We start from the raw sequence: 14,840 nt of genomic DNA on the forward strand, positions 1-14,840 counted from the left end.
AGGTCGCATTAAGGTCGTTTTCTCTAAGAACTTAGTCACAAACCCCAGTTCGATTACGAGAATCAATTGTAGATGTTATCAAGACATTCCTATCTAATTGAAATGATATTAATGGGTCTGTTAGTGCATTAATTGGAGAAATGTGCTAATTTAAGGATATGGACTTTAGTAACCCTATAGATGAGACTAATTTCACTTCTTAAGATTAAATTGGGTGAGATAAAAATCAAGTGGCCCTTCTAGAAGTGTATAGGTGCCACTTTGGAGAGAATAAGGAGGAAGAACAAACTTTATTCTTGCAACTAGACTAGTTCTCTTGCAACTAGAATTATTAATTGGCTTTGGAAACTTGAGGGCAAGCTTGGGCAAATAAATGGTTGAGATTTCTTCTTGCTCTTCAAGCCAAGAAGGCATTATGGGCTAAGGACAATAATTGAGATATGCAATTAATGCAAGATAGGCCTCCCATTTCTCTCTCTTCTTTTATTTCCTCTTAGATCTTCTTCGTTCCTCTTAGTTTTTCCTCATTTCTTTGTCTTCCTATCTCTTTTCCTCCTTGGTGAACTGCCCCCTCTCCTCTCTCTCTCTCTCTCTCTCTCTCTCTCTCCCTCTCTTGGCCAGCTCTTTGTGTCGCCTCAATATCGCTACAGCAGCCGTGCTGTCGCCATCCTCACATCGTCTTGTTGCGTGCCGTCACCCACGCGTCCGCCCACTTTTCGTGTATCCCGTGTCTTGAATTTTATTAATTAGATTTCCTAAACATCAACTAGGCCATTGTATTACGTGACTTGGATTTAGGTTCAATTTTGGTGTTGGTAGAGCTATCCTAGGTAGCGAAGCGTCATGTGTGAATTTTGTATGATTTGTTCATGATGTGCTTAGAATATAAGGTCTAGGAATATGTGAGAAATGATTATGTGATTGTTGAGGTTGTCCTTATCGTCATTGTTAGTAGGAATGGACTATTTATGCTTGTGTCATTGCTTGGTCTAGAAGGATTGCTGTGATTGTTGTATGTGGACCGTTTACCATGAATGTCTAGGTTTAGTTCCTATGTTTGGTTGTTATGGGTGGTTGCATACCTTTATGTGATATGGATTAGCATTAGTTTCAAGGCTTGTTATTATCCTTTAGATGTAATCTTGTTTCTATAATATTTAGTTCTATCTTGGTTGTTGTCAAAGCTTAGATATTATGAGTTGTGGCTATTGTGGATGTAGTCTCCTTATGTGATGCTATTATGATTGATTGTAAAGATTGTTACTAATTCATGGATGTGGTCTTCGCATATAGATGCCCATAAGTCATGGTTAATGCTTGAAACCACACCGAGCCTCCAAAATTAGAATTGCGTTGGTTCTTGGACATGCGTAGAAGCACGCCGGGCCAAGTCACTCTCTTGGTTTGGTGATATTGAGGTGTATCATTCGATCCGGGTTTGACTCAGATCGGTATTCGAACGGAACGAATCAAGCCACAGTTCTCATTTCGTGCTCAGCATAGAATTTATGATAGGTCATGAGTTGCACATCGCTTGGCACGCCATTGGGGCACTCATGCTTTGGACTAAAGTGGAAGATAAAACTGGTTGTATGCATAATTCGTATGGCCACACATGGGATTCCATCACCGAAGGTTTCAAGGAACGATGCCGCCACCGAGAGATGTCAAAAGGCATTGCCCGAAGGTTTTCAAGTGCAGTTCATGGTGATGATTATGGAACGATGCCCAAAAGGATGCCAAAAAGTGTTTGAATGCCATGCTCAATGGGGTGAGACAATGTCCCAAAGGTTTTTGGAAGAACCGGAGAGTTTCGATTATGTGTATTAATTAAATGGACTTGAGATAGCATCATATTATGGAGTATTACGTGATTCTCGAGGCGACAGTGCATGCGAGGCATTTGTGAGTGAAGTATGTGATTCCGTGACACGTACATATGTCATATGCTATTATTTATGATGTATGAGGCATGTGCATAATTAATTGGTTATTTTTATGATGTGAGAAGGGTCGTGTTTGAGTTAATTGTCATAAATTGTGACATAAAAAGCACATGGACATTATAGGTGACATTATTTGAGGAGCGAGAGCCACGGTATTATCCTTGAGGTCACTGTACGACACATGTGAATTTATGATGCTATTACTTGTGACTTTTGAAGCACGTGTAAAATTTTAATGTCATTAATTGAGGAGCGAGAGCCACGGTATTATCCTTGAGGTCACTGTACGACACATGTGAATTTATGATGCTATTACTTGTGACTTTTGAAGCACGTGTAAAATTTTAATGTCATTAATTGGCATGTGTAAAAAATTTATGAATATGTGATGTTCCGTAGGATCCTGATAAAGAGAGTAGTCTAGGTGGCTAAGGATTCCCTTTCTTGTATATAGTTAAAGCAAAACCTTTGCTATTGATCTGCTATCAACATATTGAAGTCAAGTATTTGTAAGGTTATGATGTGAGGCATCCACCTATATGAGGTTTAAGTTATTTACTTATTAAGTTTTTGACTCATTTGTTATTTACTTATTCGTAAGGTTCTGATGTGAGGCATCCACCTATCTAATATGACTGATGTGAGTCACAACACTTAGTGAATTAATTTTGTATCTACAATCCACCTTTTGAATTCCATATAGAGTTTTCAAAACTACAAGAAACCAGTGAGAAGTGAACAAAGTATCTGTTCAGGAAACAAAATGCATTCACATGTGGAAGCTATTAGGTCATGTAGAATAGTTCTCAATAGTGGCTCGTTTTGAATTTAAAAATGACCTTTTGTGTTCCTAGTTTCTCTAGAAACTTAATTTTAGTTTCAAGACTTGTCCCTTTGAGTTACTCTTTTAACTTTTCGGATTCAAACTTCAATTTATCACTTAAATATGAAATTCTCAGGAGTGATACTTTGTCTGATGGTCCTTTTCAAATAAATTCACAAGACAATGTCTATTATAATGCGATGCATGTTCATGATAACGCTAGTATAAAACTGTAAATGAAAATTCCTGAGATTGGAACATATCTCCAAAGATAGAATTAAGTGATTTGTAAATGATGGAGTACTCGGTACTTTAGATTTTACTGATTGTAACACTTGTATGGACTGCATAAAAGGAGAATAGAACAATAAGACGAAGAAAGGTGTCAAGAGGAATACAAAAATATTAAAATTCATACAACGGATATTTATAATCCAGATATAGACTCGTATGGTTAGAAATACTTCATCTCTTTTATGGATAACTACTTACATTATATGTATCTTTACTTGCTTTATAATAAGCATAAATTGTTATATGCCTTTGAGGTATTCAAGGCAAAAGTAGAGAAACAATGTAGTAAGCAAATTAAGATCGTAAGATCAAATAATTGTGGAGAATTCTGCGGTAGATACACTGAAGATGGACAAGCACCCGGTCCATTTGCGAAGCTTCTTCAAGAGCATGGGATAGTTGCCCAATATACTATTCTTGGTTCTTCAGACCAAAATTGTATAATAGAAAAAAGAAATCGAACTTTATTAGACATGGTGCGGAGTATGCTTAGTGGCTCCAAACTTCCTAAGTCATTTTGAACTGAAGCACTCAATACGACAATGTACATATTAAATTGAGTTCTGACCAAGGCTCTCCCAAATACACCTTTTGAATTGTTTAAACATTGAATACTGAGTTTGCGACGTGTACGCATTTGGGAATACCTGTCTAAAGTGAGAGTCTACAATCCATAAGAAAAGAAGTTGGACCCAATGACTATAAGTGGGTATTTTATTGGATAGGTCCAAGGGATACAAATTTTACTATCCATCTCACACTACTAGAATTGTGGGATCAAGAAATACTAAATTTTTTAAAATGACTTGATTAGTGGGAGCAATCGATTGAAGAACCTTGTTCCTAAGAAAGATCACTCAAACACTCAAAATTCCACCTCAAGTATAAGATTGGTTATTGTTCATAACTCCCTTTCAGTTCAACTGGTCGTTGAACAACTTGTTGATGTTCCATAACCTATTGATATTAATTTAGTAGTTCCAGTTATTCAGCGATTACCAGAATCTGTTGAACAACCAGTTGATTAACATACTCCTCAAGAAAAAGCTGATGCAACATTAAGAATATCTACTAGAATGAGAACATTCAGCAATTCCTAGTGATTATATTGTGTATTTACAAGAATCTGACTATAATATTAGAGCTGAGAATGATCATGAAACATTTTCATAAGTCATGAATAGTGATGATTCCAATTTGTGGTACAATGCCATGAAGGAAGATATGAGTTTTATGGCATTTAACAAAGTCTGAGGCATTTAACAAAGTCTGAGATTTGGTTAAATTGTTTGATGGTGTGAAGGCCATTGGTTTTAAATGGGTCTTAAACAAAGAATGATTCATTTGACAACATTAAAAGATATAAAACTAAATTTGTCGCCCAAGGATTCACTCAAAATGAATGAATCAATTACACAAAGACCTTTTGTGCTATATCTAAGAAAGATTGCTCCGTATTGTTTTGGCATTTGTTGCCCATTTTGATATGGAATTACAACAAATGAATGTGAAAACAACATTCCTCAATGGGGGTACCAAAGGAGAAACACAAAAGATTCTCCTCTAGTAAAGGTGAGTATTAGTGTACAAGCTTAAGAAATCTATATGTGGCTTAAAACAAGCATCTCACCAATGACACTTAAGGTTCCATGATGTCATCTCTTCATTTAATTTTGTAGAGAATATCATGGATCAATATATATATACTAGAAGGTCGACGGGAGCAAAATTTGTTTTATTGTGCTATATATGGATGATATTCTACTTATAACTAATGATAAGGGATTGTTGCATGAGGTGAAACAATTTCTCTCTAAAATTTTTAACATAAAGGATATGGGTGAGGCATCTTATGTCATTGACATTAAGATCATAGAGATAAACCTCAAGGAATTTTAGGACTATCTCAAAAAACCTATATCAATAAGTTTTTAACAAGATTTCGGATAAAAAATTGTTCACCAAGTATAGCACCTATTGTGAAGGATGATAGGTTCAAATTTTGTTCTACATGGATTCAAATTCATTACTATTTTATTATTTTAATAGTAGTCTAGTCAGGACTTATCTAATGAATCACTTGATTCGAAATTAAGGGATAGGTAGACATTGCAAATGATTAATTGATCTCTTTTCCTACCTCCCTTACTCTATGTCTTTGTTTTGGACTAGTGCCCAAAGAACAATCTAGAAAGGGAACAAATGAATAATATTCTATATACTTTTGCTGTCGAAAACTTGATGTGTCCTCAGGTTTGCACTCGACTTGACATGCACTTTTGCTGTGGGAATGTTGGGAAAATATCAGAGTAGTCCAAGCATTTACCACTTGAAGCTGCAAAGAAAATGATGAGATATCTTCAAGGTACCAAATGCTACATACTTTTGTATAGATGAACTAACAACTTGGAAATAGTTGGTTATTTGGATGCGAACTTCACAAGTTGCATTGATTCTCGAAAATCAACATCTGGATATATTTTTATATTAACTAGTAGAGCCGTGTCATGGAGGAGTGCGAAGCAAACTTTGACTGCTACTTCTACTATAATGACTGAGTTTGTTTCTTGTTTTAAGACTACCTCACATAATGTTTGGTTGAAGAGTTTTATTTCTGAGCTTAGAATTGTTGATTCTATTTTTAGATCATTAATAATATATTGTGGCAATTTAGCTGCAATTTGTATAGCTACAAATGCCAAAAGTGGCGGTCAAAGTAAGTATATTGACATCAAGTATTTAACCATAAGGAAATGTATTAAGGAGAATAAAATGGTCATAAAACACGTTAGTAATGAATTGATGATAGCTAATATTTTAACTAAAGGCATGCCACCAATGAAATATAGAGATCATGTAACTAATATGGAAATAGGTGCCATCGTGATATGGACAATTTTTGTTATACGAAACTCTTATTCTATCGTAATGTTAATTCTTAATTTTAGTCTACACATTTTGTTGTTTTTTAACTTGGTTTTGGAATAAATATAGGGTTTATTCATTAAGATATGTTGTCTCATATAGGTTGACATTAAAGAAATAAGATACATTGTGATACGAAAAAGATATTACTCGTTCTTACAGGACATGTTGCTATGATTCATGCATTTCTTTTCTTTTCTTTAAACATAATTTTTTGGGATAAGTGTTGCAGAAGTCTTAAAACTTGTCACACAAATGCATTTGAGTCCTAAAACTTGCAAAAAGTGCAAATAAGCCCTAAAACTTGTCAAAATGTTTCAATTGAGTCCTAAAACTGACGCCGTTAGCCTTTTCTCGTTAAAAATGCTAACGTTGCATTTTAAATTATTTTTTTATTTTCCAGGTGGATTTTTAAAAAAAAAATTATTCATTTAAAAAATAGATTTAAAAACTAAACAATTAAATTTATTCATTTTATTTTATTTTGACCAAAAACTAAAAAGAAAAGTTAAAAGATTTATTTTTAAAAAAAATTAGCGGCTCCTCTCCCCCGCCGCCGTCCATCGCCGGAGGGGCCGGCGACGGTCGTCGGCCCTCGCTTGGGGCCGGCGAGGCTCACCAAATCTAGGCAAGCCTCGCCGAGATCGGCAAGCCTCGTCGACCCCAAGTGAGAGCCGACGAGTCCTCGCCTGTGGCGAGCACGGTCATCGGCCCTCGCCCGGGGCCGAGGGCCGACCACCCCGCCTGGGCCGGCAACCGTCGTTGACCCCTCTAGTGATGGGCGGCGGCGGCAGCGGGGGGAGAGGAGACACTGATTTTTTTTTAAAACAACTTTTAAAAATAAATTTTTTCTTTTTTCTTTTTAATTTTTTGGTGAAAATAAGATAAAATGAATAAAAAATAATTAAAAAATCCACACGGAAAATAAAAAATCATTTAAAATGCCACGTCATCATTTTTAACGGAAAATGCTAACGGTGTCGGTTTTAGGACTCGATTGAAACATTTTGACAAGTTTTAGGACTTAAATGCACTTTTTGCAAGTTTTAGAACTCAAATGCATTTTCGTGACAAGTTTTAGCACTTCTGCAGCAATTATCCCTAATTTTTTTGTGGATTTGGTTGGATAATCCATATGATGAAAATGTTGAGATCAAGTGGGAGAATGTTATATATAATGTGATCCCACATTTAGGGATATAAATTTTGAAATAAAAACTTACCCATTGGGTTTGAGCCACGTTTTTTTCTTTTTAAGTAATTATTTTACATGCGGTTTTTCCATACTTCGTACCTCTTCATGACAATAGCCCATTTGGTAATCACCTTAATATGAAACGATATATAAAAGGAACAATTGTTCATTTTGTAAGGATAATCACAAAGTTTAACGCAAATCCTCTCATCCAAAAATACACCATCAAGGAGATTAGATTAGTAGAGTGTGCCTGTAATTCCGCCCAATTTTCGTTAATTTCCAGCAAACACAAATTCGAACAATGGTTGAAGGTCAGTTTTATTTTTTTTTTCTTGTCAATCAATGCTTGGATTTTGTTCTTCAATTCGTGATTAGAATCGTTAATTTATATCTAACATGAGAGTGTCCTAATCTTGTCTAACCATCGAGTTGGGGGTGACCTCACGCTCTCACAAGGGGTTTCTCTACGGCGACAGGCGCAAGTGAGGACATCACAGTTTTTCTCATTGTTATAAAAAAAAATAATACATAAGTACCAATTAATCCCAAAGGAGTTAATCGGTGATTGAGCGTTTTATATGGATCCAGCAAGTTCTTTGTTCAAATCAAAACTTCAACCACTCCCTCGTAGATGGAACCTTACCCAATGTACACGAATGGTGCCCTCGTAGATGGAACCTTACCCAATGTACACGAATGGTGCGGTGTGTACCCTAGGAGACTAGTCGAACCACAAGATATAAACACCTTGTGTTATAAAAAAAAAAATACAATGTAAATAAGTATACTTATATTTGCGGACATTATTTGCTATTTATAAAACATTAACAATGACCCATTCTTAAATCATATTAAAAATATAGCAGATTATTTAAATTGAAATATTTAATGTTTTCAATGATTTTCTAACTAATCGGTAGTATTGTAGAAAAATGTTCGGTAAATTATTATATAGTATCTTGACTTATATCAACTTCATTGAATTCCATTCCATAATTTTTTCACTATTTTAAAAATAATCATATAAAATTTGGTAAATGACTTAAATACTATTTGCTAAGTTAAAGTTAGTTAGTAGAGATAAATGTTCGTAAAACACTTTAACCAACATTGGTAATTTCGCATAAAAAGCTAAGATTTTAACATGTTAATAAGTTACAAAATCTTGGCCACGTGGCAGCTTATGTAGACATCAGCGGGCAAATGGAGCAACCATGAATTCGCGATGGCTTTGGCGAAGCCACACTAAGGCCTTTTTGGAGGGAAATAGTCTCTGATGTGGCCACGAAAGAGAAATGATCTCTCCCCTCCATGGACGTCATTTTGGCATCATTAAAGCAACGACGGATTCACATTAGCTCCGTTTGTCTACCGTCGTCCATGTAAGCGAAGCGGTCACGTAGAATAACGGCTGTCTCACATGAAATCATGATGGAGGACATATTTAGTAAACTGGTAAAAATTTGGAGTACTGGTAAAATAAAAGAAAATTAGAATATTAGTGTTACCATAAGCTTCATTTAGAATGGTATCTTCCCTTGATAAAGCAATTGGCAATTTTGGAAGGATAAAGGTTGTTTGCAAGGTACGGACACCTGGAGTGCCAAAACTTGGCACGGAGAGACACTTAAGTACTAAAAGTTTGAAAAGTGACACTTAAGTGCCAAAATAAGAGCAAAATAGATCACTTAAGTGCCACTTCGGGCAAAATGTCGACGTGGCGATTTCCGGTTAAGGAAGTACAAAACGATGCCGTTCTGCACACGACGTGACTAAACAATACAAAAACAAGATCATTTTGATACGACGTCGTAAAAAAATTAATATAAAAATTAATTAAAGTAAATTTAAAACTAAACTTATTTAAAACATTTAAAAATAAAATAAAAATATTAAAAAGTAAAAAATTTTTAAAAAAAAAAAACTAAAATTTTAAAAAATAAAATAAAAATAATTTTAAAAAAAAATAATATTAAAAATATTAAAAACGATTTTTTCAAAAAAATTAAACTTATTTAAAGCATTTAAAAATAAAATAAAATTAAAAAAACTAAAATTAAAAAAAACTAAAAAATTTTAAAAACATATATTAAAAAAATAAAATTTAAAACATTTAAAAACTAAACTTATTTAAAACATTTAAAAATAAAATAAAAATATTAAAAAACTAATTAAAGGGGGGTTTTCCGGCGGCGGCGAGGGCTCAGCCCTCAGCTCGCCTACCCATTTTTTAAAATTTTTAGTTTTTTTAATATTTTTATTCTTTTTTAAATGTTTTAAATGTTTTAAATAAATTTAGTTTTAAATTTAATTTTATTAATTTTTATATTTTTTTTTTAATGTCAGCACCAAAACAACGTCGTTTTTTATTTTCTAGCTAACTACGTCGGCAAAATGGGCGTCGTTTTACACTTCCTTCACCAGAAAATCGCCACATCGGCATTTTGGCTAGATTTTGGTACTTTAAGTGTCACTTTCCAAATTTTTGACACTTAAAGTGTCCTTCCGTGCTAAGTTTTGATACTTAAAGTATACTTCTTCTGAATTTTTCGTTTAAGGCTTTTATGACCAAAACACGGTTACATATTTTGGCTGACATAAAACTAACAATCTGCTCACGGTCACCTTACTGTTGAACATGATCTTTGGCATAATCCGAAAGCGATCCACTTAGGAGTCGAGTCGGGGTACTCCACTACTGGTGCTGGTCGGGGAAGGTCTCCGTCGCCGAAGCCGGCCACGCGAAGTCAGAGAACTCGGAAGAACTGCCTGGACGTCTAGAGCTTGGTGGACTTGACGGTCTGCAACCAGAAGCCCGCCAATGGCATCACGAGCTTCGCAGACAACGGCGTCAAAGCCTTCTCAATCGTGTGCTTGCACGCGATGAGACCGCTGTTTCCGGTGCCGACGGTCGCCACTTAGCACTCACTGCCCCTGCTCCATTTCTTTATGTTTCTGGTGAGGATGCAATTCTGATCGTCCCGTGATGCTATTGACGACGACGACGATTCTTGAAATCGTTTAAGCTCGTCATTGAGGTGATGACCATAATTTTCACGTGCACACAAACTGACGACCGATCGATGACACGACCAGGTATCATGAACACGAAATGTGAAACGTTGGCCCGCACTCACTACGTTTTTCCGAGAGTGAAATGAACTCCGCACGAGTTCTCCAACGACTAAGATTGTTTTGTTATTTATTTTTATTTTTTTACCTATATTAAAAGGTAAAAAGATGAGAACACGAATACAAACGCCATATAAAATTGGAACCGTGTGCTGACAATTAAGACATACTCATATGCTCGAAAAGAGCTTATCATCCCAATTTGCCAAACGCTAAAATTAGAGATCGGTTCGGTGCTAACAAGGTGTGGCAACATTTTTCTCTGGCAGACAAAAGATCAGTCTTTGAAGAGGAGTGAGCACGTTTCTGGAGATTGTCTTTATGAAAATTGTCTTGTTATCAGTCATCCATCAAGGACTTAAAAGCAGCTCCAACGGAGGGAGATGCATAGTCTCTCGACCCCGGTCCAGCGTATAAGCCCCGTACACGAGGTTTATAGGACTCATAGGATCAGTGGTTATGATGTAACCAGTCAGTTGTAGCTGAAGTCAAGGCAAATATTTCCAGCTGAATAGAAGAAATAACCAAGGAGTATTCAGAGGGGTTGTCCTTCACAGTTCACATGCCCAATGGAAGCATGACATACAGCTCAGAATAGGAAATTCGGGAGTGATTTACACAACTCCTGAGCACGGTTGCAATACACATCAAGGACGATTGAGGAACGCACCCTCAATCTGACAACTGCTTAGTTCTAGACATCCGCTCCCCGCAACAATAAAATGAAGCAAGAATCAAGAACACCTGTCACTGGAAGATTGTACCTTACAGTTTGCTGTCCACTTTTCTAGTAAGGCTTCCCATGGCCTTGGCCTTCTCCCTAAGGACGAATTTCTGCGTCTTCCCAGTTGAAGTCTTCGGAAGGTCGGCGAAAACAATAGTCTTGGGCGCCATATAGTGTGGTAGATTAGCCCGGCAATACTTGATTATTTCCTCCTTGGTAACCTTGCACCCATCTTTCAACTTAACGAACGCGCAAGGAGTTTCCCCCCAGTGATCGTCCGGTCTCCCAACAACAGCTGCCTCGAGTATAGCCGGATGAGCAAATAAGGTGGATTCCACTTCAATCGTGCTTATATTCTCTCCCCCTGAAATAATGATATCCTTGGCGCGATCTTTTAGTTCTATATAACCATCTGGGTGCTTCACACCCAAATCACCACTCCTGAACCACCCACCCTTAAATGCAGTCTCAGTCGCTTTTGTGTCCTTCAAATATCCATTCATCACGGTGTTACCCCTGAACATGACCTCGCCCATGGCCTTAGCATCGGATGGTACAGTTTCCATTGTGACAGGATTTTTGACATCAACTTCTTCCAGGCCAAGGTGGTGCAGTCCCTGTCGAGCCTTGATCTTAGCACGTGCTTCGGGGGGGAGAGAATCCCATTCTGGTTTCCAAGTGCAGACTGTTCCCGGCCCATAAGTTTCTGTCAAGCCGTAGGAGTGCGTTACCCCAAATCCTAGCGCTTCCATTCTGAAAAGGACCTCTGAAGGTGGTGGGGCCCCACCAGTCATGACCATGACCTTTCCCGGCAGCGACCGCCGTTGGCTAGCTTGTGCATGGACGATCATGTTCAGAATAGTGGGAGCACCACCCATGTGAGTCACCTTATGCCGAGCCACATTTTCAAATATGCCTTCTGCAGTGACATTTCTCAAGCAAATGTTTGTCCCACCCTGAGCTGCGATAGCCCAAGTGAGACACCAGCCGTTGCAGTGAAACATGGGCACGCACCATAAATATACAGGCATCGATTGCATCTCATTCAGAAGAGCTGCTGCAAGAGAATTCAGAAAAGCACCTCTATGGCTGTAAATGACGCCTTTTGGGTTCGATGTGGTTCCCGAAGTGTAGTTGAGAGAGATGGGATCCCATTCATCTTCTGGCCACCTGACCTCAAAATCAAGTTTGCCAGATGCCACGAGATGTTCATATTCCAAGTGCCGGGTAGCAGTATTTGTGTAGCTGACACTGGAGGATATTTCAGGACCATCTTGGATTACAATTAGAGATGGTAACTTCATCATTGATTTTGACAGTATGTCAAATGCTCCCAGCATGATATTAAGAAACTGGCTGTCCACAAAAACAATTTTTGCCTCAGAATGCTTTAGCAGCACAGATACCATCGCTGAATCATGGCGGATATTCAGTGTACAAAGAACCGCCCCAGCCATTGGAACACCAAAATGTAGCTCGTACATTGCTGGAATATTGGGCACCAAAGCAGCAACCTGTTCAAGTAGAATAAGGCTAAGGCAGGCAAAAGAGGATCTCTGAATGTGATCAGCTAAGCGCACAACGCAAAATACTAAACAACAACAAAAAGATATAAATAATTAAAAATTTATTAAACAGATGAGTAAAGCAGGGGAATTCAACAGCAAGGAATCTCTGTAATTAAGTTCCCGGCACCGCCATACGAGAAGGGTCATACCAAGTGGACCAGAAAATTAGGTAGATGCACATGTAACAAGAACCTGTGTGGAGTAACCAAGAATAGATATAATTGACATTGGCATGAGACTACATGACTTCACCCCTATCCTTATCAAGATTGTTCAACTGACAACGTGGCCCATATTTGATTCAAAAGGTAAGACAGAAACATATTGCTGCATGAATTTAACTTGAGTTGGAACCCCATTTTGTGACATAACTGGCTATTCCAAAATGTGAGCGATACTCAGTGACCATCATCTCCGTATTAGACGAACTACTAGAATTCAACGACATACACCATGAAAATGAATCTTAGCAGCTTATATCAGATACTGAGGTTTCAATCCTTTTCTTCCTTCCGAAGGTAATTCGGAAAGCACGAGGGAGAAGTAAATTCCAACACTTTAAGAAGAGAAACGAAACCGAAAAAGTGATCGGGACATCTGGGAAGACAGGCCAGAGAATCCGGGTTTCGGGCAATCATGATAACTCCAACAGAGGAATGATGCAATTCCGGAAAACAGAGTATTGATCAAAGAGGCTTGTTTCTGCAATGTTTCAACAGAAGCAAGGCATGCCCCGACAGGGTAGTAAGCTATTGAAAACCATACAAGTGCTTCATCGTGTGCTTCATCTGATAGAATTGAAGATTCATCGCCTTGAGGCTCTCGTCGGTCAACGCGAAACTTCCGACAAGACCCAAGACGCAAGGGAAGCAAATCCCAATCACCAGATTTCTAAACACGGTTCATCACCGTGGCCCCTCGTCGCCGTCGCGCTAAAGAAGACGGATCGAAACCAGAAGCAAGAAACGAGTTCGATCGAGAACGTCGGCTTTCGCATTCACCGAGCGACGGGAGGGAGAGCTGACTCACCACGTCGCCGCGGGAAACGCCGAGCCCGTCGAGGGCGGAGGCGAGCTTGACGCACCGGCGGCGCGTCTCCCCCCACGTGTACGCCACGTCCCCGTACACGACGGAGGGCCTGTCCCGGTACACCACGGCCGAGCGCTCGAGGAAGCTGATGGGAGTCAGGGGAGCGTAGTTGGCGGAGCACCTGATCATTCCCTCCATCCGCTTCTTGGCCGCCATGGGTCAGGCGTCGAAGGAGGAGGAGACGACGGCGACGGCGACGGCGACGGCGACGGCGGAGATCGGGAAGCGAGAAGTTTTGGGATGAGGATCTTCTTGGAGCGACGTGCACGAGTCTGTCTTATGCGTTGCAGATTATGTGGTCGTAAAGTCGACCGAAGGTTTTCAATCGAGTAGCACCGGTGGATACTAAACTCTAGGACTAAACTAGACCGATCAGTTTGGCCGATCCAGGATACGCATGATATGATAGGTTTCAAGCTTCAAAAATCGAAACTAATCCAACAAAGTAGATTTTAAATTTCAAGTCTAGAACATATTTATCTTTGATATCGCTCATCACTATTGATAAATGTTGGTCCCAATAAGTAAGGTTCTAATTTTTGACAGCATCCAATTTGTATCCAACTTGGTGAGTTAACTTTTCGGGTACATACATCGTTTGATCTCCCTTCCTTTAAAAAATTCAATGTTTTCAAGCTATCAACGGCTCTCAACACTTTATAATAAAGTAGTTTTTTTTTTTTTTTCGAAGCAACATAATAAAGTAGTTGAAGATGACAAAATTGTTTCGTCTTTTATAGATTGTTGTCTTTGGATGGATGGGACTTTCAATCATTGATGTGACTTTCATTTTTCTTAATTAAGGGATGAGTTGGATACTTCCTAATTATTTTTATATTTTTGTTTGTTCGTACCATACTTCTTCATTTCTTGTTTGTATCGATTGTAAATAGTGGATGTTGTACTAAAATTTGTTCTTTCAATGAATAAAAAGATGAAATAAAAAAAGAAATTAGTCAGTTCCCAAATAAACCTTAGAATTAGATCGGACTAATGGGATCGGTTCTAGAGTTTATAGAATAGGCCGTAAGTTCTAGAGATTATTTTTCAATAAATTCTAAGTTTTAGGTCTAGAACCTAGTTCCTACCCATTTTGTTACTGCTCATCTTAGGTTATCTATGACATAGTTTTTGTGTTCTT

At 38.0% G+C, this 14,840-nt stretch overlaps 1 protein-coding gene across 1 annotated transcript; it reads right to left on the minus strand.

Annotated features, from left to right (window-relative positions):
• Window positions 1–10,493: 10,493 nt before the first annotated feature.
• LOC104448920 (probable acyl-activating enzyme 1, peroxisomal) lies at window positions 10,494–14,042 on the minus strand. The gene is made up of 2 exons (XM_010062857.3): window positions 13,640–14,042; window positions 10,494–12,556 (listed from the first exon to the last, which is right to left on the minus strand). The coding sequence occupies exons 1-2, from the start codon at window positions 13,853–13,855 to the stop codon at window positions 11,084–11,086; spliced, it is 1,689 nt and encodes a 562-aa protein (XP_010061159.2). The 5' UTR covers window positions 13,856–14,042; the 3' UTR covers window positions 10,494–11,083.
• Between the last annotated feature and the right edge of the window lie 798 nt (window positions 14,043–14,840).

The sequence above is a fragment of the Eucalyptus grandis genome, chromosome 6 (genome assembly GCF_016545825.1).
Source record: "Eucalyptus grandis isolate ANBG69807.140 chromosome 6, ASM1654582v1, whole genome shotgun sequence".
Taxonomy (NCBI): Eukaryota; Viridiplantae; Streptophyta; class Magnoliopsida; order Myrtales; family Myrtaceae; genus Eucalyptus; species Eucalyptus grandis.